Here is a 22,532-nt window from a genome sequence, read left to right as displayed (position 1 = left end):
TGCATCTCGACTTGAATAAGCATAATACTAGCAGTATAGTGAGTTAAGTACCAAACCCCGTCTCTAGTGTATTTAAGAGTGAATACTCCAGTGACTGAAAAAGAGCCAACATCTCCCCCATCTGGTAAAATACTAGAATCCTCGGCCCGGTAGCATCCAACACGCATCACTCATTAGCTTCACTCAGATGGCATCACTGCAAGGGGACGAACGGAGACGTGACCCTCATATGCTTTCAGAGCTCTTACTGCTTTTAAAAAGACTACATAACTATGATAATCCCTAACAATGGGCAGTGCAACCCATTAACATCGACGGCATAGTGCCTGATCTGTGCCGGGTCTCAGAGCTCACATACTTCTGTCTTACCCACAATATTCCTAAGCAACTCTGGATGATGGCGCAACCAGCTTCAAAGACAGTCAGGACTGGCGACTTGTACGATGACATGACAGACTTCGGAGACTTTGCGAGCACATCAGATGAAGAGATCGACGTGGAAGAATATGCTGAGCCTTGGGAAAAGTATGATCCCGAAACACAAAACGCTTAATATCCAATTTGCCTTGGAGAGATTCTGAATGAAAGATACCTGATTGAGCACAAACTCGGTGCTGGTGGTTTCTCTACTGTCTGGATGGCCCTTGACCTCCAGGAAAACAAAGATGTCGCTGTCAAAGTCTTTCGTAAGGGCGACTTCGGAGACATCGAGCTACGCATACAAGATGAAATCGTTCGGAGCGTGCAGGACAGATCCCACCTTGTGATCTATTCAGATACTTTTATACTAAAGGGAAGCGATGGCCACCATAGGGTTATGGTGTTTCCTCTGATGGGGCCGTGTCTTGACCGTTATACAGTGACAAACTTAGCTATAAGTACTCACATGTCAGCTGCGAAGCAATTGTTAAAGGCATTGGAAGCTTTGCACAACGCTGGCATTGTGCACCGCGGTAAGTCATTCTACACATTTCATATCGTCGCCATCTGATGAATCTCCGTCAAGATCTGAGCGAGAGTAACTGCCTATGGGGGATGGCGCCTCTTCACAATCTTAGCAGGACTGCTAAATATGAACTACTCACTTGGCCATTAAAGATAACCATCCAAGATATCGAGCTCTGGAAGCCTGAAGAGTTGGTGTGGCCCATACAGGTCCCTGAAACTCTGCGCACAGAAGATTTCTATCTCGCTGACTTCAGTCTGGCCATGAAGGTTGGCGATCCCGTGGCTCAACCCGGCGATCCACCTCTGTGTTTCTGCTCCCCGGAGCGTCTCCATGGAAAAGCTCCAAGCTTTGCCTGCGACATGTGGAGCTACATGGTCAACTTTGTTGAACTTTACCAAGGGGGACGACCATTCCATGATGGGTACATAGGCGGAGTTCTGACAACTATTACCGCCCGTCTGGGCCCACTACCAGAGCAATGGAAAGGATCTTACATCTATGATGATTGTCTGGATTCCTGGTATGATCAGAATCGGACGCCCGATACGAGTAAGACCCTCGCATCAGAGCTTGCGCGCTATCGACCCGATGCCGACCTGGCTGAACGAGAACTTGTGCTCTCCATCATGCAGAAGGTATTCCTATACTCGCCCGAGGAGCGTCTGACTGCGACGCAGCTTCTGGCCGATCCTTCATTCAAGGCTCTCATGGCTCGGTATGGTTGTTGATGCTGTGATATGAAGTTGTGACCTGATAGACTTTGCTCTTTATTCTCGCGTCTCAGGCCTAACATGCTGGGGATCTGAATTCAAGGGGATGGCGGTAGGCTTTGGCCTCTGCATATACTAAAAAACAAGCCTTATCTTCTGGGGTAGACTTAGCGCAGGAAAAGGGTAGGGAGAAGGTGTGGCATGAACGACGCTGTGTGCCAGTAGCACAGCTCCGTGATACTATTGATTGTTTAGTAACTGTCAGCTATCAGGAAGAAACACCTTAGTCTAGTTTATAGTATGACCCAAACAAGAAGCTTGCTTCGCCAGCACCACCTGAAGCCTCAGGCAGTCTGCAATATTCTTTATTTAAGCTTAACCCTGATACAAGAGAAGCCTCAATTATGAAACAGAAATAGTAAGGATTTGGTTGAGGAGCCAATCAAAGTATATCCCCGACACTTTGTTTGTACATTCACAGCCGAGATATTTCAGGAAAGCGCCATGCAGGTAATACAGGCAGAGAAGCAGCCACTCAATTCAATGCCTGCCTTGTCCAACATTGCAAATGCACCCCGGCATGGCCCGTCTCGTATGTACTTTGGCATCGCCTGCTGCTGGTTATTTACCAACTGGGGACCCCACTGTCCAGATCATTCCCCCGCAAAGTATCTTTCTGTGCAACTTCTGCTCCGAGCTTCTGATTCACTGAGTCAATATCAGGCACCTGAATAGCACAGCCATGAATCCCGAGGGTTCAAGCAGTGGCCGAAGCAGACGTCGTCAGTCGTTGTCGTTCTCGTCTCTTCGTCCGTCCATGAGCCGGAATAGGTAGGCGAAATATATGATCCTGTGGATTCTGCAGGCTGACAGATAGCATGAAGAACTAGACGACCATCAACACCTCCTCCCACCACTTGCGAAGAAAGCGCCCACTACCCCGTCTTTGATCCGCAAAACCCGCGGCACAACCCTTCGCTTGCATCTACATCATGGCAGCAGTGGATGCAAAGCCTGCCGAAGAAGTCCATGGGGAAAATGCACTCTTTGTCCTTCCGACCTAGGTTTCGCAGACGTCCCATTCCTCGTCCAAGCCATAACGATGATATACCTAGTCTTTGGTCATCCACGGATTCAGCCAAGGGCTCCTCCGACCAGCAGGGCACGCTCTACTCGTCGACTGTGTCAGAGGCTAGCACAGAGGAAGATGTTGAGTTTGGTACTGACCTACAGCGCATCAGCTGCAACTACCCGCCGGATGGCAACATGGACAGGTATTTACGGAGTCTGCCGGGGCCATTTGTATGGGAAGATGGTACCGTTTCCTCAGAGTCGACCGTTGTGCCTCATCGGGAGACTGAAGAATTCCTTACTTCGACCTTCTCAAATGCTCGGTCAACGTCGAGCAATAAAGATAGGGGAACGGTGTCTCATAATGTGGCGTCTACAGATGCTATCGGAGGAGACAATCCTCAGCCTATGATTCCGAGCTCATCCTCCCGCAATCCTAACGAGTCGTACTTTTCGCAAGCAGCAGGCAGCGAGACCGAGGGTCTGTGCATCGCAGTTCCTGTTCCTTCCAACAGTGGCGCTTCTGAGCCACTGTTGCCGTCTGGAACAGTCGATAGTGACAGGGATGGTGCGGCCAGCGCGAGCAGACCCAGCAATCTTTCGGTGCCAATCGTCGACACAAGCAGCGCCAGACCTGTTGGCACGAGCGCCAACATGGCACCCTACGTCTTCAACTCACAACCCATAGATGCTGAGCTGGCTATAGAGTCTTTGGAGCTGTGCCAACGGCTAGAGCTGGGTGAAAGTCATGATGGAGAACAGGACGTGATATACGAAGCTTGCGAAAATGCTAGACATTCAGCCAGTCACTCACCGAGGGCAGTGGATTCGACCAACAGCTGCTCCCCAGCAGCGCCATCAGCTGAAATTTCCGAACCGTCGAATCATGGTGGTGAAATACCTCGCATTACGATTGATATGCGCGTTACTTCTGGACAGCTGCAGGAAGGCGCCGGTAATCGCATTGTCCGCTGCATTGATTCGACAGAGAATATGCCCTTAATCCCGGCTAGAGCAGAGGATCGTCTGAGTGAACATAGTACCGATGCGTCGGTCTTGCGCAGCCAATCGTCTCAGGACGATCTGGCGTCGCTGCTAGCATTGCGAGACGAGTACTTTCTAGTGGACAAATCCAACGACCTCCGTCCGGATAGAGGGAACAACGCCACCAAAGCGGAGCGCAGCTTCAGCGGTGATGGCTGCTTGTACAGTGGGCCAGGGCTCGACCGCAACTCGTCGGCCAGAGTGCATGATATCCCCGAGATCATTGGTCCGCGCACGCCCGTCCAGGTACGTGGCACACGGCCGTTCCGACGCGAGTATAACACCAGTGATTCAGATGAGTACCTTATGACATACCCGGCTATCGACAGACACTACTTTTCGTGAGCCCATGCTGACGTGAGTGATGTCGACGCCGCCTTCATTTCACTTTACATCTTACCTAACCTGTGACGTTCCTTATCACACCTTGCTGTTCAGTTTGGAAGTGTATTTTAGTGATACATCCAGGTATTTTGGATATCGAGACATCTCGCTCCAAAACCTGAATTACACGAGGTTCTATATGCACATTATAAGACATTATACCAGGCTCCATACTAGCCCAGCCGTAGCGTAAACCCAGCCCCCTGTTCCCCCGTCTCCCCACCGCTCTGACCCCCAAACACACTCGCAAAGTCCAGCTTCGGAGCCTCCTGCCCCCGCTTCGGTGCCTCGGGAGTCTCCCTCCGTCTGCGCTTCTCCATACCCGCCTTGGACGGAAACGTCGGGAACATCTCCTTCGGCTTCGGCCGAGGATCCTCCTTGAAATAGCGATGCGCCAAACACTCCTTCGTCGACATCCGCACCCCGGGATTCAACGCCAGCAACGACGAGAGCAGATGTAGCCCAGCGTTCGTCAAAAACGGGAACTTGGTCCGAGGCAGTAAAGGCGGGTTTCCACCCGCCGTAGTAATAGATGCAGTAGGCGGCAGCCGTAGTGACTTGGCGTTCGGTAGTGATCTGAACTCAGGCCAGATCTGGGGTGTGGGCGGGCCGGTGAGGGCGAATATCTATACCACAATCATTTATCAGTCAACGTGAACCTTAACAGAGTAATGGGTTTTGGAAAGAGGATTGGAGGGGGGGAGGAGGGGTTAGGCTCACCTTCGAAACCTGCTCGACCTCATTCTTCCCCTGCAATAGCGGTTCCTTGGTCAACAATTCCCCCATGATACAACCCACACTCCACATATCGATCTCGGTGCCGTATTTCTCTGCCCCCAGGAGGAGTTCCGGGGCCCGGTACCAGAGGGTCACGACGAGCTGGGTGAGTTTCGGGGGCGGATCGCCATAGTAGCGGGCCATGCCGAAGTCGGCGATTTTGAGCTCGCCGCGATTGTTGAGGAGGAGGTTGGAGGTTTTGAGGTCGCGGTGCATGATCCATTGGTCGTGGAGGAAGTTGAGGCCCGAGAGGAGTTGGAGGAGGAGGGTTTTGATTTCGCTGGGGAGGAAGGGTTCGGGCATTTCGTCGAGTAGGGTTTTGAGGTCGTGTTCGTGGAAGTCCATTACTAGGTAGATTCTGTGGATTTTGGTTAGGATTGCGTGTGATGGGATGGATGAAGGGTGGAGGGAGGTATACTCGTCTAGTTTCGTGCCTGTTACTACTTCTCGTAGGTAGACTATGTTTTGGTGTCGGGCTTCGAGGAGGGTTTGGATCTCGCGGAGTCCTGTTACTGGGAAGCCGTCTGGGGAGTTGTCCATTTTGAGTTTCTTCAGGGCTACTACTTCGCCCGTGGTTATGTCTTTGGCGCGGCTGACGAAGCCGTAGGAGCCTTCTTCGATGTGGTTGAGGCGTTCGAAGTTGGTGACGTTTCGACAGGGTCCCCATTCTTGGACTGGGAAGGTGAGGATGTTGGGTTCATTGTTGGTAGTGGTGGTATTGGATGTTGTTTGTTGTTGGTCTGGGATGTGGTCGTTTGAGAGTCGGCGACGCTTGGTGGGTGGTGCGCTGCTATCTGTATCAGCTTGTTGGGCTTGGAGCTTGGCTTGCTCGTCCAGCTGGCGCTGTTTCTCGGCTTTGGCGCGTCGCTTTTCTTCCTTTTCGCGCTTGCGCTGGGCCAGGATGGCCTCCGTTTCGGGGTCGTCGTCGGTGGCCCATCTGGATTTGGAGGACATGCTGCGATGGCCTGGATTGGCGGGGAGCGAATGACAATGGATGGATGGGATTGTGGAGAGAGTGCCGGATGCAAAGCAGCAGCTGTAGACAAGCTGGACGCGGACGGAATTGCGGCGAGAAAGTGATGCTTGATTGGTCGGATGACGCTATCGGCGAGAACAGAGTGACTAAGCCCGATTGGGTTGATTTCAAAGCGTCCCCGCCTCGTCCCGCATCAACTACATTCGAGGGGCATTCCATGAGAATCCACCGTTTCTTTTTTCCCTCATTCTTCTACGGTGACACTCACATGCGCATTGGTGTTGTAGTACTTTCTATCCAGACAAGATGATTGAACCGTTTCAGGTGGGCTCTTGCCAGGGTTGACGATGCATCTCGTGAGGGGAATGCCTAACTAATCGCTTAGACTACCTTTGCGGTCCCGATGACCTGCGAGGGCTGCGTCAAGGATGTGTCCGCATCGCTGAAGAAGTTGGAGGGTAGGCGCATCCGCATTGCAACCCTGTGCGCGAGCTGACCGGTCAGGCATCAACAAGGTCGAGGCAAACCTTAAGGACCAGCTAGTCTTCATCGAGGGGACGGCACCACCCAGCTCGATTGTCTCCGCTATCCAAGCTACGGGACGGGATGCCATTCTACGAGGCAGTGGCACCTCCAACAGTATGTCTATCACCTGCCTACTCCAGGCAGTACACCGAGGCTGATGGCACCATTGCAGGTTCCGCGGTGTGTATCTTGGAAACCCACTCGAATAGCGTCTCCAACAAGATTCGTGGTCTGGCACGCATGGTCCAGGTCTCCTCCAACATGACCCTGGTCGACCTGACAATCAACGGCCTTGCTCCCGGCAAGTATTATGCCACGGTACGCGACACAGGGGATATCTCGCAGGGTGCTGGATCCACCGGCGGCATTTGGGAGGCCGTCAAGGCTAAAGTGCTGGGTTCGGAGCCAGTCAAGGAACCCCGCGGCATTTTTGGATCGGTTGAGGTGAACGACAAGGGCCGGGGCAATGTATTTTTGGATCGCCCGGTAGCGGTGTGGGAGATGATTGGGCGCAGTATGGTAGTGTCGAAGAGCCAGGAGGGGCCCTTTCGACAGGAAGACCCTGACACTCTAGTGGGAGTGATCGCTCGAAGCGCGGGGGTGTGGGATAACGACAAGATGGTGTGTTCCTGCTCCGGTAAGAATGTGTGGCAGGAGCGGCAGGAGCAGGTGGCCCAGGGAATGGCCTAAAGGGGAAGAAGAGAGGGAAATGAGGATGTGGTTGGAGGAAGCTAGACTGGCGGGTGTGTCTATGTATAGCAAGCAGTGCGGTCAGTGGTTAAAGTGTGCATAGTACTAGGGATAGGATACCCACGATCGATGATCGATCAGCCCTGAGATAAGGAATACGAGCAAGCATGAGTGACGATATTCTAGCGCATTGCCGAACTTTTAGATAGAAACGCGTGGGCGAAGGTTTCCAGAAATAGAGACCGGACCAGGGTACCCATTGCATCACCGGTAGTTAGTGTTTGTAGTGGTTGGTGGTGGTGGTGATGGTGGATGGGGATAGAGATGGACGAGGGATCCAATAGTAGACACCCCAGACTCAGGTGACCGACGAGTATGCAGGAGAGCTGCACGACAGAGCGACTAGTCGAGGGGACTACGGTGGCTCGCAGCTAAAGATAGGTCAGCCAGCAGCGTCTACAGGACTAGTCGTAGTCTAGTCACAACGGTCGTCGAGGGGTTGATGAAGGCGGGGGGGGGGGGAGAGAAATCAAATGGGATGGTTAGTTAGTTGCTTAGTGGATAGTGATTAATGCTGGTGATTATTGCACCAACCGCGAGGAAACCATCAGCGAGGGTCGGAGAGGGACCCCAGGCAGGAAATCGGTACCGAAGGGGAGTTCGGCCATTTCCTGCAAGCGCCGTGGCGGGGACACCCAAAAGTTAATCATCCCCTGAGAGAGTGGAAAAAAAAGAAGGATTGGGACAACGTGATGCGGATTTTGAAGCAGACTGTGTGATGAATTCTGATTTGTCCTGGTTATTTTCTTTTCCCTCCTGTCCCGGAGGTCCTCTAATGGTATGTATCATACTATATCTTGTAGGGTGATTGATTGATTTGATTGAATTCTTCAGTGACATCGGAGATTGCCCACATTCCCCACTCGGCATGGGTTGCGGAACGGGCCATTGACCCATTTCAGCCCAACATCCAGTCTTCATCTATCCATGGCTGGTGGCAAGGAGTAGTAACGAGATAGTGAGGTAGTATCGAAGTAATCTGGTGTAAATTAAATGGTATCGAATTTTATCTTGTATCTCCGAAAGTAAAAGACAGAAAAAGAGTGTGTATGTATGTATGTGAGTACTGTAAGGTACGGGCGTCAACTGGAAGAGAACCCCGACCAGCAGCCAATCAAGGGGGAAGAGATGGATCTTGGCTGCACTGTGATGAAGTGCCAACCCCCTGCAGGAGCCAATGATCATCGCGCACACCGGATTGGCACCCTGAGCACTGACCGGGGGTGGCTTGCTATCAGCCATTCATCCGCCAGTTTCCCCCTCGGGCGTTACGAACGGGGCAGTTGTGACAGTTCCTGTTTCTTTTCATCACCAATCATTCTACTCTACTAGTCGACTCAGTAGATACGCTGTAAGAGTCTAAGAGTATTCCTCTTGGCTACACCGACTGACCAGACAAGCTTATACTTCTCTCCTCTCTCTCTCTCCCTCCCCATCCATGCCCGATGCCATGCCTAAGTGTCATTAATTTACTGCTGCTCACCCCTCCCTGGTCTTCTCCATCTTGACCGGCATGACGGTCACCATTTACACCTACTACTCTTACTGCTGCTGCTGCTGCTGCTAAACTAACTAGCTCCCCTGTCGGCTGCATCGTCTCTGCACGCTAATCCCACCCCCTTCCCTGTTTCTTCCTTTTTGGCATTTACATGTGGATTTGACTTCTTCCATCGCGATCCGTACCTCTTTCTCTCCCGTCCCGCTGGAATTCAATTATCTCAGGGCAACACACCACAACCCACATTCCCTAATCCACAACCCTATCTGCAAACTCAAGAACAGACCCGTTTTTACGAATCTCTGTCAATCCTTCCCTCGAATCACCTCACATTGCCCGTGCTCCCCTCATCCCATCACTCATCACATCCAGCCAACGGCCCTCCTTGCGTCTTGGCTGGTCTCCGGTCCCTCTTAGCGGCTGGGTCGCTGGATCCGTGATCTAATTATATATCCGATCCAACTCTCGGCTTTCGACGCTTGGATAGTGCGCATGGTCTATCACTCCTTCACGCTGGTTATCGCTCTCTCGACTAGCAGCCACACCGACTGCCGCGTGCCGACCCCAACCGGCTTACCCTCGATTGGATCCCCTTTACGGCATCGTCCCAGTGGACTCGCTGCCCCTCGTCACATCCCTGCTCCAGCGTGGCCAGGACCCAGCCATTGCGTCTTGGCCATAGCCAGTCGCATACATATACACTCGCTAGTTGCTGCGGCGTCTCGCCTCGCCCAAGTCAACTAGGCCAGTGGCCGTGCTACGGACAACTTGACCATGTCCTTGAAGCAGGTACTTATGCCAGCCTTAGGGTTTAGGATGATGCTAATGTGACTAGGAAATCGAAACCTGGGTGCAGGCCCTTGACCACTACGATAATCAAGAATATGATGAAGCTCTTAGGGTCTTTGGTGCGATTGCAGAGACCTCCAAGATCCTCTTCAACTGCGGGGTCATCTATGCCACGTTAGGTGAGCATGAAAGAGCGGTAGGTTCCCTGATTAACTCTCTGGTCATTACTGACGAGAGCAGGTTGAGTGCTACCAGCGGGCTGTCGGCCTGGACCAGTATCTGGCTATTGCCTACTTCCAAGAGGGAGTGTCCAACTTTCTTCTGGGGGACTTTGAGGAGGCATTGGCTAATTTCAATGACACGCTGCTCTACCTCCGGGGCAACACCTCCATTGACTATGAGCAGTTGGGCTTGAAGTTCCGGCTCTTCTCCTGTGAGGTGTTGTTCAATCGGGGCCTGTGCTATATCTACCTGCAGCAAATGGGACCTGGCATGCAAGATCTACAATATGCATCAAAAGAAAAAGTCACGCCCGACCACGACGTGATCGACGATGCTATTCGTGAGCAAGCGGCGGTAGGTCAGCTTCCTCTTGTGAGAGTGATGGTACTGACGGAACAGGGCTACACGGTCTTTTCGATCCCGGTGGGGGTGGTGTACCGACCCAACGAGGCCAAGGTCAAGAACCTCAAGGCAAAAGACTACCTGGGCAAGTCCCGGCTGATTGCCGCATCCGAGCGCAGCAGCATGCCGTCCGCAGCCAGCGAGGAGCTCAAGCGGACCATGTCCATGCTGGACCACCGAAAGCCAGAGACGCTGCCGTTTGCCACGTCACACCTGGTGCATAAAAACCTGCAGAGTCGGAGCCGTCAGCAATCGGAGCCGCCTCTGAACCGTAATCTCTTCCCTCCTACTCCCCCGCCGGACGCAGACAAGGCGAGTACCAACAGCTCCACAGGTAGTCTCGCGATGAACAGTCGACCGGGGTCCATCCGAGCAGCGCGGCCACCCCGGCTCGACCTGACGGCGGGCCACAGTACAGAAACGCTGGTCGAGAAGCCGCGGATCGGCACGACGCGCACGGCGTCCGAGTCGCGGGCAGGTCCGGGTCGACCGGGGCCGGGGCCGGGGACAGGGCCAGGGCCACGAGGGCCGGGCGAGACCCATGGCCATCGACGAGGCATGAGTGATACGGGGTTTGCCCCTACGGTGAGCTCGGAGGAGTCGTATTCGGGCACCCGATCGATGCCAGCGGGCGCCACCTGGCGCCGTCAACAAGAGCGGTATATTGACGAGCAAGAAGAGTATGCCAGTGATGCATACGAGGACAACGGACCGGACGGTGAGTTTGAGATCATGGGAACGCGGCCGCAGGCGTCTCCGAACCGGGGATCGCGGCGGGGGACGTCACGACGGCCGGAGGTGCGCAAGTTCCGAGTGAAGGCGCACTCGCGAGAAGATACACGGTACATCATGATGGAGCCGACGATTGAGTTTAGGGAGTTTGAGAGTCGGATCCGGGACAAATTTGGGTTCCGCACACTGCTGCGAATCCGCATGCAAGACGATGGCGATATGATTACGATGGTAGACCAGGAGGATCTAGACTTGTTGATGGCGGGGTCGCGCGAGGTGGCACGGCGAGAGGGGAGCGAGATGGGGAAGATGGAGGTATACACCCACTTGACTGCAAAGAGAGAAGGGATCGTGCTAACTATAACAGATATGGGTTGAGGAGCGAGGCGTGATTTAGGATTGCATTAGCGTATACCCTGGAGTTTGGTTGATATGGTATGGTTGTATGGCTGGTATGGATGATATGAATTATGACAATGCATAAACACGTAAGCATACATCACGTGATTACACCTCTACGTAGTACGTAGCTATGTAGATACAAGCCAGCTCGCACCAACAAACCACAACCCCGAAGTGTATATATCAACACAGCACAATGACCGACCTCACCCCCACATTCACCCAGCTGGTGCACAGCAAATCGCCGACCTCGAAACTCTCCACAGGGTACATGACGACCGAAATCGCCGACGAATTCCTCAAAGAAGCCTACCGAATTGTATACCCTCCCATTCACCCTCTTCTCAATATCCCATCCACCACATACTAATACCTACGAAATGGAATAGAACTCCCACATAACATCCCTACTATCCTACCTCCAAACCATCCGCCCCTCGTACCTCTCCCTAAACAACACAAAACCAACCACCACCAGCACCACCAGCACCACCCAAAACAAACCGAATGAAATACTAGACGACTCCGCCCGCGACACCATAACCACCACCACCTCATCCTTATTATCCAACCTCTCCACATCAATAACCACCCTCAGCGCAGCAGAGAATCTCCGCCAGGAGACAGTCTCGCGAAGCATTACCCAACGCTTCGGGAAGGGAGTATTTGCCCGTTGGGCTAGCGGAGCCACTCTTACTTCCCCTGGGGATGGCAATGAGGGCAAAGAAGCAGAGCAGATTGTTGAGGAGGAGAAGGAAAAAGTGTTGAAGGGGGTGAGGGAAAGCGTGCTATTCTATCTTAATAAGAAGCTGGGGAGTGTGGTTAATGAGCAGAGGGATATGGTCGAGAAGAGGATTGAGAGGGTGAGGGAGAGGGAGAGGAGTGTGCTTTATAAGAATACTTCGTCTTCTTCTTCGGTTGGGGGTGGTGGTGTTGGGTGGGGAAGGGTGGATGGGGAGTGGAGGGGGGATAATACTACTGGAACTGGTGTGGTGAAGATGGATGAGAAGGAGGTAAAAGAGATCGAGAAACAGTTAACACCGGAGCAATTGCAACTGTTTGAGGAGGAGAATGATTCCCTGGTGAGGTATTTTGAGGATGTGGTGGGGAAGGTTCAGTATGATATACCCTTATCCTTTCTCTCTATTGATTTATCTGTTGGGGTATGGCTAATGATTGAATGTGGGGTATGTGTGTAGGAACGCAGAAAAATCCCTCCTCGAGATATCCTCTCTCCAGCAAACTCTCGTGTCGCATTTATCTACCCAGGAGGAATATATCTCGCAGCTGGTGACGGATGCGAGTAATACCGAGGCGAATATCGGTCAAGGGAATAAGGAGTTGAAGCGGGCGACGGAGAGACGGAGTACGGCGCAGGCGGTGTTTTGGGGCACCGTGGGGTTGTGTACGTGGTTGGTTGTTTGGGATTTGGTTTTTTAGATATTATTTAATTTATTGTTCAAGTTGTGTTGTTTATATTTTGTGTTGGGGTTGTCTACCAGTCTAGCTGTACCTTACATATATCCATTCCATATCCATCATCATGTACTACCTGTGGTATATTATGAAGTCTCCCGCACTACGCTGTCCACTGCCTCGGCAAAGTAGTCCAGGTTATGTGTGTTTAGGCCTGCCATGGAGATACGGCCGTTCTTGGTCTGTCACGTCGTTAGTATATGCCCACATGGTGATATCGAGGGGATAGGAAGAGGGGGAATACCATATAGACATGCCACTTCTCCTTCAACACCTTCACTTGCGTCTCAGTCAACCCGGTGAAACTGAACATGCCAATCTGATCCGTAATGTGGTTCCAAGTGCCCGGCGTGCCCTTCTTCTCCAGGCGCTCCCTCAATCCCTTGCGCATCTCCGCAATGCGACCACTCATCGTCTTCAGATCCTCCTCCCACTCCTGGAACAGACCCTCATCGTTCAACACCCGGCTGGCAATGCGCGCACCGTACGCTGGCGGATTACTGATCTCACTGCGCTGCAGAATGGCGAGCTGCGACGCGATATGCGCATTCGCCTGGGTGGCCTCGGCACCCGGGGCGGAGACGAAATGGAAGGCGCCCGTGCGCTGACCATACAGACCAAAGTTCTTGGCGAAAGATTGCGCGACGCACAGCTCGAAGCCCTGCTCGACGAAGTAGCGCACAGCCCAGGAGTCGCGGGCGAGGTCACCCGAGGCGAAACCCTGGTAGGCGCAGTCGAAGAAGGGGAAGTGGTTGCGCTCGCGCATGACGACGGCGACGTCCTTCCATTGGTCTTGGGTCAGGTCGACGCCGGTGGGGTTGTGGGCACAGACGTGCAGGAGGATGATGGAGCCGCTGGGAGCGTCGCGAAGGGCGGAGAGCATGCCAGAGAAGTTGAGGCCCTTGGTTTGCGGGTCGAAGTAGGGGTAGTTGGCGAGGGAGAGGTTGACGTTGGTGAAGATTTGGTTGTGGTTGGCCCACGTTGGGTTGGAGAGGTAGACGGTGGGCTTAGGGTTGGAGGGGTGGAATTTGGAGAGGAAGAGAGCGCCCAGGTGCACGGCACCGGTGCCGGAGATGGTCTGGAAGGTGCATACCTAGGAGATGTTAGATGGATAGAATCATAGAAGGGATGGGGGGGGGGGGGGGGGATGCTTACGCGGTTCTCGCGAATGGCAGGGCTGTCTGCGCCAATCATCAACTTCTGGGCGGCAGTGGTGTAGTCGGCGAGACCTTTGATGGGGAGGTATTCGTGATTGAGGGCGGGGTCATTGCGAACGAGCTCGTCGGCCTGTCGGAGTTGGTTAGTTGAGATGCTGCGGGGATGGAGGGAGATAATGATGTGCAGATGGGGAATTGAGGGGTAGCGAAAGTACCTTCTTGACGACGGGCAGGATCCAGGGTTTGGCATTGTTGTCGCGGTACGCGCCAATGACTAGATCAACCTTCTTGTCGGAGGAATCCTGGCGAAAAGCCTGAGCCAGACCGAAGAGAGCATCTTCTGGCGCGGCGGGCACGACGGCGGTGGAAAAGACGGAGGGGGTGGTAGAGCCCATGATGTGCGAGGAGAGAGAAGCAAGACGGGAGCGAGCGGTAGAAGTAGAGGTAGCAGTGGAGGAAGAGGATGGAGAGGATGGAGAGGATGAAGAAGTAAGGGAAAAAGAAGAAGATGGAGAAGAGGAAGAAGAGGAAAGGGGCGACATGATGTATTGTCAGGTCAAGAAGAGGTCACACCACCTGATTCCCTCAATCACTGCTGCTTGCGTTCACCGGCGCCAATAAAGTGAACTTGACCGAAACAGATAAATCCCGATGGATACACCGGAGCTGGGCAGATGCAGGACAAGGCAAAAAAAAAGAAAAGGGAAGGGACGGGACGGAGTAGAAATGGACACGATCGGGGATAGGTTCGGAGGAGGGAGTACGGAGTACATATAGTAGTCTGGGAATGTTCTTGATCTTGAGACCGAGATAAAGGTTGAGGGTTGGAGAATGAGCCGAGGATGTGGCAGTTGCTGGCCCGAATAATGAGTTGAGCAGATGATAATGATGACGACGCATTCACATGACCGCAGAAGAACTAGATATTTGAAGCATTTATCTTGACCTCTATCTGTATACTATCTATTTAGTCTATCCTTGAAGATACATTCCAGCTATACTGCAGTTATCGACATGAGCAAGGATTAGATGTTTGGCGGACAGAATTGCCCGAGCTGGCCTGACATCATCATATGACAGATCCCCTTATGTTTTCTACAAACGAAGTATGAAGGTACTAGTAAGGAAAGCATACAAATATCCCTCATCTCTCCGATTTATCTTCTTCGTTATCCTCTACTCGATAGTACCAAGACAGTCAGTAATAGTATAATACTTCCCACTTGAGTAATTCCATCCACCATCATATCCCTAAAGGTACTTACTTAAAATAAGTAGAACTGCTTAAAACGCGGCATTAACCACCAATCACAACTTACTGTTACTCATACCTACAGCCCGACGCCAGCCGCATTCAGCCAAAATCACTCACTTTTCTGACTAACAATAATAATAGCAAAGTTCAAGGTTCTTTTTCCCCGCCCCGACCGAGTCTTTGTCATTTTTCTACTCCAGGATAATCTGTCTGTTCACAAATAACAGTAGTATATTTTCAATGGATGAAGGATGTATCCTTATCCAGATATCTATTATCCATTCCCCTCAATTCACTTCAATTAGTATGGAGAAAAGAAAGATCCCCGGAAAAGCATTCCACCCAGGAGAAATAAGACAAGAAAAGGATGATCGCTTACCCCACGGGGTGCAATCGGGACAGCTCCTCTACGAGCCTCGCCGGATTCCGGAATCCGATTTGCATTTCGTGCTTTTTAACTTAACCAACTTGTTTGTGTGTGGAATTGGGATCGTCGCATTTCGTCACTGGAGAAGTAGTACTTTACATAACTGAATAATTCGTAATGTATTGCAATTGGCATGGATTTGGCATGAGATTCCGAGGTTGCTTGGTTTCCTAACTACGTATTAGTTTGTCTACTCTAGGCTAACTCACTAGAGCTCGCGCGAATACTTACTAACTATCAATGCTAGACCCATACTAGAACAGTCGGATTCTTTTGTCCTAATGTAGTAGGTATATCGCTGGTACATAGGATACATTTACACACTGCTTCGGTGTATGTTATGTGCCTGTTCACTGGTCATTTCCAGGTAAACCATCGGTCCTATATACACAATTTTCCCCCGGGTGCAAAATTCACCCTATCACTTCTAAACGCCATGTTTCGCCAATATCGCCATATAAACAAACATCACGATGTGATAGTGTCCCCATCATCAATCCAATCAATCATGTAAATCATGAACCCATATGTCCCAGGTCACAGAAACCAGAAGGGGAAGTCGCCGGCAGCCAGGCCGGTCATATATATCCATCCCATCGGCTTCATACATAACCCTCCCCCGTCTCGCATCTTCAATATAGCACATGAACACTCAATGCTCCGAATCACGCCAGCATGCACGTAGAAATAAGTAATGCAAATGAAGAAGGAGAAAACAATTCCAGAGCAGAATCAGGCAAATCAGGCAGGAGGTGCGTCATTCGATGATGACGATTCGACCGCCTCTCCATGCGCCCGCGTGCGCACCCGGAACTTCTCGCGCAGTCGCGTCGTCAGTCGACTGCGTCGCCGCATTCGCTGCTCATCCGCTTCGTCGGCTGCTTCCTCCCGGTTGGCCTCTTCCCGCACACTCCGCAGCGCCGCAAGGCGCTCTTCTACGCTGGCATCGCGCATGCGGCGTGCATTCAACGTACCGTGCAGGTAGTTGCTGATGCGACGGTGGCGGCCATGGCCACTCTCAGTTGTTGCCTGGGCGGCTCCCTCGGCCGTCTCCGGCTGACCATCACCCAGATCTTGCTCCTCCTCGCCTTCTTGCTGTGGGGGGTTGAGATCGATGCGGCTGCAGAAGTTAGTAAATGAATACATCATTTAGATAAATTCCAACAGAATGCTCACCAGAGAGGGCATGTGCCAGAAACATTCACCAGCCACGGGTCAATACACTCGGGGTGGAATTGATGGTTACATGGCAGCACGCGCAAATCCTGCCCCTTAACAAAGTCATCCGTGCAAATAGGGCACGAGAAGTTCGGGTGATCCGTTGTCGTCTCCGCCGCAGGAGCATCGCTGGGCTTCTCTTCATGCGATTCAGTCGGGGGCGCCTCCGTCTGTGGCTGGTGTGGGGAGGTGACCTCCGCTGTCGTGGTCACATTTCGTTCCTCTACTTCATTGGCCGGCACCTCCAACCCCGAACCCATCTCAACATCCCCCTTGGGGCCAACCGTCTTGCCGTCGGGTTGGTTGTTGTCCCCGAATTTGACGATCGGGATCGTATCTAACATGGCTCGCGCTATCCCTCGCGCTCGACTTTGTCGCGGTCGTCCCGCGGTATACCGAGGCCCATAGCGCTCCGGATGGCGGTGCGCACGCACCGCACCGGTGATGATAATGGCTAAAAAAAGGGCAGTGATAATGCCTGTAATACTATACAGAATGATCATCGCTGTAACACATTAGCACATGCTACCGCGGCAATGGAGAATCGGCATACCCGTGTTCGGACTCCCGGACGAATCGGTCTGGTCCTGGGTCGCTGTGGTGGGCCCCAGATACGACATGTTGGTGCCGATATACGTCGTTCCGTTCCCTGGAGCTTCAAGTTGAGACTGGACTTGCCGATTCAAAGTCGGATTCACGAGCGTAAAGACGTTGATGTAGCGGTTGGCGGATGGTTCATCCGTCGTATAGTTGCAGAGCAGTGAGGTGCCACTATATAAGATGACAGCGAGAGCCTGCTGCTGTGCGGTGAGGACGTTGCCTAGCGTGGAGCTGGCATCCAAGTTCCCGGGATAGGCGGATGGGTCGCAACTGATCACCGCAATATCCTTGCGGCTCAATGACAGAGAGTTGGTGGCATCCACATCCAACAAAGTCCCCGACACCAGATATTGCTAGATTCCATCAGTCTCGACATGGTGAGGCGTCGACAGGGCTGACTAACCGCAAGTTCCGCCTGATTGAGATCCACCAAAGCCTGGGTCAACGGGGCCAGACGGACGGACGTTGGCAAGTGAACCTGACTGCTGTTTAAAAGGAACCGGAGACCACCAGTCCACGACAGATCCCCAGAGTTGTTGGAGGGCCGCACGGTCCAACCGGCCGTGTTCACTGCAGAGCCGAGGGATGAGAGGGCGAGCAGGAAGATGAGGCGAGCGGGGAGCGAACAGGTGGAAGAAGCAGCAGAAGCAGCAGGAAAGGACGTAAAACGACGGAAGAAGGAGAATAAAAAGAAGAAAGGAAAGAAGAGTGAATCAGGATGGAAACGGGGAGGACCCATCGGCGAATCGCCCAGTTGATGATGCTGGCCGGCGATGGAACTTTCCCCACAGTGACGAGGCCTACGGAGACGGCGGAGGATATGGGGGACGGACGAAGATCATGAGCCACGGACGAGGATCGACCCAGGACCAAGAAACCAGGAGGGACCCAGAGGCAGCCGAAGAGGCACCCAACTGCCAGTCAGCGTTTGGCGAGGACAGTGATATCACCCCCGTGTAGGAATCGGACGATCCACGGCGGCTACAACAGGATTGGAGCGACCGTAGTGGAAGGGGGGGCTGTGAACAACAGTGAGAGGTAGGGATGTCTCGTCACCAATACGGGCAAGTGAAGAGCGATTGGGGAGATTGGGAGAGATTTGGGTAGTGGATTGAGTACCACGGAAATTAGGAATGGCGTGAATGAGACGATTTGGAAATTCAAATGGGGTGGGTGAGTTGGGTGAGAGGAAGTGAGTGAGTGATTGAGTGTGTGTGGATCGGAGGTTCACAGCCTTCAGCAAGCAGACTGGCTGCAATGGGAATTAGCAGCGGCTGGCGATGGGGGAGAAGGATGATGATTATCCACCAGACGAGGGGAGGTTGGCGGATGGCTGGCGAGCTGCGCAGCCGGGCGATCCGGCAGGAAAAGCGACGGATGAAATAAGAGCAAGACAAATAATAATGATAATAATAATGCCACTGGTCTGTCAGCCTCGTTACTATTCTTATTACTGCTGGCCTGGTGGGTTGTTTGGAGTGAGATTCAATCAATCAGTCAATCAATCAATCAATAAATTCAGCCAATCCACCCGAGGAGAATGAGCCGTAAACGCTGCCTGTTTCCAACCTTTTTAGTTCAATCAGAGGAGACAGCAAGCGAATACGAGAGGGTCGAGCAAGAGTGAGAAAGTAAAGAGCAGTGAGCAACCGGCGGGAGTTCCATGGATCGACCGAGCGATGCCGGTGGATGAAGGATTATTCATCGCAGCGCCTCGGTCTGATTGCTTGCAGATAGTCGTGGCCGAGGATTTGCGGCGTGATGATGGATGCTTGCGGTTCACTGAGAGCCGAAAGGAAGAAAAAGTGGGACGCCGACAAGAGACTGTGTGTCAAAAGAGAGACACTAGACACTAGAACTAGACTAGACTCAAAAGCAAGAGAGATAAAATGGAATCACAAATAGAACATTGGAGAATCCAAGGAAAAAGATGGGGCAGGATAAGATAAGCCTGGTCGCATCCACTTTGGTCTTCTTTCTCTTCTTCTTCTGATTAGATTGGGGTGAATGTCAATCCACCCGCGATCGGAATCTCCGCCTACAACAATTCTTGAGGGGGGTCAAAGAGGAATGAACAAGCAGACAAGCAACCCAATGGCAATGAAAATCCCCCATTCCACAGGAGAATAATGACTGGTCCTGAAGGCATGAGAAGAGAAGCTGCAACTGGACCGAGTGCGGGGGATCCTGGGCAAACCCGCCGATCGCTTGTGCTTGTCCCAATTTTCGGACGGGAGCCGTTCATGGTTCCGGTGACTGACTAAAAGATAACCAGTAATTCCGTAGCTAGCCAGCTCACTAGCAAAGATAACCAGCTGCCAGACAGGCTATTGTCAATCGGAGGAAAAAAGGGCTGACGGGGATTGACTTTCCGATTAATTAACCCTCAAGACAGGTGGCCCTGGTCAATACACGCGCACCACAAGAAAGCATTAACCATAATCTATCCCACACACCCACCCCCCAATTGATGGATGCAGCAGCACGAATAGGCAGCTAGATCACCGTGCGGCATTGCATCATTCATTGAACTTTGTTTTCCCGATTCAGCACCATCCCATCAAGGGGTTCCGTTTCCAGCAATGCAGAAGGGATGAGATCTCTCTCACCGCACCGCACCATATAAAAAGCTGACAGTTGCGCTCGTGCATGGGTCTCGTTTGAGAACGGGGTAAAGGATGTCCTCTCGTCCACACCTTTTCTAGCTGCTGCTTCTGCTGCTGCTGGGTTGAAGGGAGCGCGCATGGACCCTTTCGCGGGATGGGAATTTGATTGCTTTTTCCTCGCCAACTCCGATTTCTTCCAACGTGGATTCCTCCCCATCCAGCCAGAGCAGGAGCAATTGGTCATGATGGTGTGCAGACGAAACCATCCTCCGTCGCCAATTTACCAGTGATCGGATGATCTGGATGGGATCAGATCTGATCCCTTGATGGCGATGGTTACCCGTAACGGAAAAAGGTAGGTATGTCGAGCTGACTAACCTTCCCTGCCTTTTGACCGGATTTGTTTCCGTTTCTGTCCTGATCAGGAAGGTCCAACAACTCATCCCCGCTTTTGCTTCGCCGGTGATTCTCCGCTTCTCAAGGTGGGGGTGAATCAAGCACGTCCACAGTGAGTCTGTGTTCATTTCTCCAACGGACTCTCCGATGCCGGAGTCCATGCGTCTCCATTTGCGGGGATTCGGCGATGTTGCGAGCATGTCTGCTGTGAAGATGACGAGGCAGCGGGCGCAAGATTGCATTGCATCTCATCTGACCAAAACCGAAGGGACTGACTGACTGTTCATGATCTGCATAAAATGGCGGACACAATTTTATTCATCCTCATGCAGGGATTCCCTCTTTGAGCACTAGGGTTAGGGTCCCTGCCAGTCACTCGCCCCGTCCGGAATAAGCTATGGATTAGGCCGATCGGAGGGATCCGCCCATCCTCAGCTTGTTCAGCTCGCTATTTTCTCCAGACAGCAACATTCCTCCGACCAGGAGGTTAGCAGTAAAAAGAAGACGGTCTCTGGGGTGTCCTCCACTTCCCCCACTTTGCAGACTCGCTTTCCTCAGCCGACAATGTTCTTGCCCATCTGGTCGTTGCTGGGATGGGTTGCTTCCAACACGCCGTGTGACATGTGTCACATCTCTTTCCCTCTATCTTCTCGCTTTAACTTGCCATCCATGTCGAGCAGGCGACCAAGCACAGTCCCTACTGTCAATAAGTAAGTTTCAGCACCTTACCTGGGAGGGAGTATAGTAGATCAGCGAGACGAACATCCGCCAATCCATCCAGCCATCAATCCTGATCCGTCACCCATCCATCCTTTTAGCGGATCGTAGGGCGATCAAGTGGGATTGTCTAGCAGGGTTGATGTGACCTGACCTGACCTACCCACTGCATCCCCCCCCCCCACACACACACAGCGGCGGTCGCGTGTGTTGATCGTGCCGAATTAGGTGTAGATAAAAACTGGAAGACGGAGAACAGACCACCGACTGAATCAGGGCGAAAACAAGAACATACAAAGCATAATGCAATTCATGTTTGTTTTTTGCTTAAAGTGCGATCGGATCTCGCTTGCTTGAATAATGGAGGATCTTCCTCTGGTATTTGTGAGCTGAGCTGAGCTACTTTTAGTGCCAAAGCTACCACCCAATTTTAACCTATGCGTGATAGCCACCCTCGTCACTTGTCCCAGGAGTATTGACAACCACCACATCACCACTACCATCACAACCATGCAGGGTGTAGATGATGATGTAGAGCAGACATGACAGACATGACATGACATGTCTGAAGTTGGATTCTACCTCAGGGGAACGCCCCAATCAGACGACCATAGGTTATTGAGGGTTCCGATCTGTCGTGGCGCGCAACAGCAGCGCAGTACTACCACCACCATTACGATGTACTCATCTTCCATTGAGAAGAACTATCTACTGGGCAGTATTTCATTTATCAACACGAGAAAAGAATTACTAGTAAGATAGTGATAGTTAACTAAGTCAGAAATTAGGTACCGTAGCACTCGCCCAGCCAGCACGCAAGCACCGACGAACCAAACCCGTCACAGAACACACAACATACTGTTATATCGCAACGGTGTTATTAGGGGCTCCTGTCGAGGATTACTCCCGGTGCTACCTACTACCTATTTATCTATTAACCTACTTACTTCCTGCTACAGAGTTACTACTGCTGCTACGGATACAGCTGATTAAGGCCGTCGCCGCCGCCGCCGCCATGCATGCATCCCTACCCTTTCCCATCCTTGTGAGGGGAATAATTAAGAGAAAGGGATAGAGGGATGGAAGGATGGAAGGATGGGTTGATGATAAAAGCAGCGGCAGCAGCAGTAGCAGCAGCAGCCACCGCCAACGATTGGTGGGAGTATCGCGGTGGTCTCGACCGTGTTCTATACTACCGTGGGGCTTGTGACAGCAGCAGGGGCAGCAGTTAGTTAAATAACTAACCTACTTACAAACTACTATATAAGTAGTGTGTTGTAGTGTAGCAAGCAACACTTGGTACGTGTGTTCTGTTTCTACTTACTTAATTCCCTCTACACTCGCTATCTAGATAATAGATAGATCTACTACGTACTATACTTAAATACGGACCGTTTTACTACCCACATATAGTAGATAACTTGATAGATAAATGAACAAGTAAAAAGA

The 22,532-nt window shown here is 52.1% G+C and overlaps 11 protein-coding genes across 11 annotated transcripts; 6 read left to right on the top strand and 5 right to left on the bottom strand.

Moving 5' to 3' along the window:
- The first annotated feature begins 42 nt into the window (after window positions 1-42).
- Window positions 43-1,846, top strand: BO87DRAFT_403176 (kinase domain-containing protein). The gene is made up of 3 exons (XM_025625753.1): window positions 43-525; window positions 589-953; window positions 1,007-1,846. The coding sequence occupies exons 1-3, from the start codon at window positions 395-397 to the stop codon at window positions 1,675-1,677; spliced, it is 1,167 nt and encodes a 388-aa protein (XP_025484731.1). The 5' UTR covers window positions 43-394; the 3' UTR covers window positions 1,678-1,846.
- Window positions 1,847-2,697: 851 nt separating this feature from the next.
- BO87DRAFT_297352 (uncharacterized protein) lies at window positions 2,698-4,119 on the top strand (the record flags this gene model as incomplete). Its single annotated transcript, XM_025619019.1, has 1 exon — window positions 2,698-4,119. The coding sequence occupies one exon, from the start codon at window positions 2,698-2,700 to the stop codon at window positions 4,117-4,119; it is 1,422 nt and encodes a 473-aa protein (XP_025484730.1).
- A 212-nt stretch (window positions 4,120-4,331) lies between these two features.
- BO87DRAFT_438384 (kinase-like protein) lies at window positions 4,332-6,203 on the bottom strand (the record flags this gene model as incomplete). The annotated part of the gene is made up of 3 exons (XM_025627889.1): window positions 5,354-6,203; window positions 4,879-5,293; window positions 4,332-4,784 (listed from the first exon to the last, which is right to left on the bottom strand). Exons 1-3 carry the CDS (start codon window positions 5,887-5,889, stop codon window positions 4,332-4,334), a joined length of 1,404 nt encoding a protein of 467 aa, XP_025484729.1. The 5' UTR covers window positions 5,890-6,203.
- Window positions 6,204-6,508: 305 nt separating this feature from the next.
- BO87DRAFT_372413 (copper chaperone CCS1) lies at window positions 6,509-7,178 on the top strand. Its single transcript, XM_025622277.1, has one exon. It carries the CDS (start codon window positions 6,518-6,520, stop codon window positions 7,124-7,126), a length of 609 nt encoding a protein of 202 aa, XP_025484728.1. The 5' UTR covers window positions 6,509-6,517; the 3' UTR covers window positions 7,127-7,178.
- Window positions 7,179-8,300: 1,122 nt separating this feature from the next.
- On the bottom strand, window positions 8,301-9,350 carry BO87DRAFT_392899 (uncharacterized protein; the record flags this gene model as incomplete). Its single annotated transcript, XM_025625029.1, has 6 exons — window positions 8,301-8,351; window positions 8,594-8,640; window positions 8,760-8,888; window positions 8,929-8,933; window positions 9,016-9,125; window positions 9,318-9,350. 6 exons carry the CDS (start codon window positions 9,348-9,350, stop codon window positions 8,301-8,303), a joined length of 375 nt encoding a protein of 124 aa, XP_025484727.1.
- Window positions 9,351-9,458: 108 nt separating this feature from the next.
- On the top strand, window positions 9,459-11,226 carry BO87DRAFT_421402 (putative PB1 domain protein; the record flags this gene model as incomplete). Its single annotated transcript, XM_025627053.1, has 5 exons — window positions 9,459-9,473; window positions 9,520-9,669; window positions 9,714-10,049; window positions 10,095-11,144; window positions 11,197-11,226. The coding sequence occupies 5 exons, from the start codon at window positions 9,459-9,461 to the stop codon at window positions 11,224-11,226; spliced, it is 1,581 nt and encodes a 526-aa protein (XP_025484726.1).
- A 174-nt stretch (window positions 11,227-11,400) lies between these two features.
- On the top strand, window positions 11,401-12,671 carry BO87DRAFT_349167 (putative SNARE protein (Ufe1); the record flags this gene model as incomplete). The annotated part of the gene is made up of 3 exons (XM_025621013.1): window positions 11,401-11,550; window positions 11,621-12,348; window positions 12,431-12,671. The coding sequence occupies exons 1-3, from the start codon at window positions 11,428-11,430 to the stop codon at window positions 12,669-12,671; spliced, it is 1,092 nt and encodes a 363-aa protein (XP_025484725.1). The 5' UTR covers window positions 11,401-11,427.
- A 280-nt stretch (window positions 12,672-12,951) lies between these two features.
- Window positions 12,952-14,802, bottom strand: BO87DRAFT_372410 (aspartate aminotransferase; the record flags this gene model as incomplete). The annotated part of the gene is made up of 3 exons (XM_025622276.1): window positions 14,080-14,802; window positions 13,863-13,994; window positions 12,952-13,800 (listed from the first exon to the last, which is right to left on the bottom strand). Coding segments are annotated over exons 1-3 (1,308 nt in total), but the record flags the coding sequence as incomplete, so codon positions are not given.
- Window positions 14,803-15,319: 517 nt separating this feature from the next.
- BO87DRAFT_79126 (uncharacterized protein) lies at window positions 15,320-15,792 on the top strand. Its single transcript, XM_025629571.1, has one exon. The coding sequence runs from the start codon at window positions 15,360-15,362 to the stop codon at window positions 15,651-15,653; it is 294 nt and encodes a 97-aa protein (XP_025484723.1). The 5' UTR covers window positions 15,320-15,359; the 3' UTR covers window positions 15,654-15,792.
- Window positions 15,793-16,259: 467 nt separating this feature from the next.
- BO87DRAFT_79124 (RING-H2 finger protein) lies at window positions 16,260-18,373 on the bottom strand. The gene is made up of 4 exons (XM_025629570.1): window positions 17,768-18,373; window positions 17,318-17,717; window positions 16,723-17,269; window positions 16,260-16,666 (listed from the first exon to the last, which is right to left on the bottom strand). The coding sequence occupies exons 1-4, from the start codon at window positions 18,101-18,103 to the stop codon at window positions 16,288-16,290; spliced, it is 1,662 nt and encodes a 553-aa protein (XP_025484722.1). The 5' UTR covers window positions 18,104-18,373; the 3' UTR covers window positions 16,260-16,287.
- Window positions 18,374-19,837: 1,464 nt separating this feature from the next.
- On the bottom strand, window positions 19,838-20,903 carry BO87DRAFT_79121 (uncharacterized protein). The gene has a single exon (XM_025629569.1). The coding sequence runs from the start codon at window positions 20,606-20,608 to the stop codon at window positions 20,066-20,068; it is 543 nt and encodes a 180-aa protein (XP_025484721.1). The 5' UTR covers window positions 20,609-20,903; the 3' UTR covers window positions 19,838-20,065.
- Window positions 20,904-22,532: the final 1,629 nt, after the last annotated feature.

Source organism: Aspergillus neoniger, assembly GCF_003184625.1.
Source record: "Aspergillus neoniger CBS 115656 unplaced genomic scaffold BO87scaffold_2, whole genome shotgun sequence".
Lineage (NCBI taxonomy): Eukaryota > Fungi > Ascomycota > Eurotiomycetes > Eurotiales > Aspergillaceae > Aspergillus > Aspergillus neoniger.
Note: the sequence above shows the minus strand (reverse complement) of the source record. Positions and strands in the feature narration are given on the sequence as shown.

What these genes read in the sequence shown, in the direction of transcription:
- BO87DRAFT_403176 (XM_025625753.1), top strand. Translation starts at nt 395, where the DNA reads ATGATGGCGCAACCAGCTTCAAAGACAGTCAGGACTGGCGACTTGTAC. An exon ending in TATGCTGAGCCTTGGGAAAA is followed by an intron (nt 526 to 588) that starts GTATGATCCCGA and finishes TCTGAATGAAAG; the next exon opens with ATACCTGATTGAGCACAAAC. An exon ending in CGCTGGCATTGTGCACCGCG is followed by an intron (nt 954 to 1,006) that starts GTAAGTCATTCT and finishes ATCTCCGTCAAG; the next exon opens with ATCTGAGCGAGAGTAACTGC.
- BO87DRAFT_372413 (XM_025622277.1), top strand. Translation starts at nt 6,518, where the DNA reads ATGCCATTCTACGAGGCAGTGGCACCTCCAACAGTATGTCTATCACCT.
- BO87DRAFT_79126 (XM_025629571.1), top strand. Translation starts at nt 15,360, where the DNA reads ATGGATGAAGGATGTATCCTTATCCAGATATCTATTATCCATTCCCCT.
- BO87DRAFT_79124 (XM_025629570.1), bottom strand. Translation starts at nt 18,103, where the DNA reads ATGGGTCCTCCCCGTTTCCATCCTGATTCACTCTTCTTTCCTTTCTTC. An exon ending in TCAATCAGGCGGAACTTGCG is followed by an intron (nt 17,718 to 17,767) that starts GTTAGTCAGCCC and finishes GATGGAATCTAG; the next exon opens with CAATATCTGGTGTCGGGGAC. An exon ending in GTCCGGGAGTCCGAACACGG is followed by an intron (nt 17,270 to 17,317) that starts GTATGCCGATTC and finishes AATGTGTTACAG; the next exon opens with CGATGATCATTCTGTATAGT.
- BO87DRAFT_79121 (XM_025629569.1), bottom strand. Translation starts at nt 20,608, where the DNA reads ATGCAATCTTGCGCCCGCTGCCTCGTCATCTTCACAGCAGACATGCTC.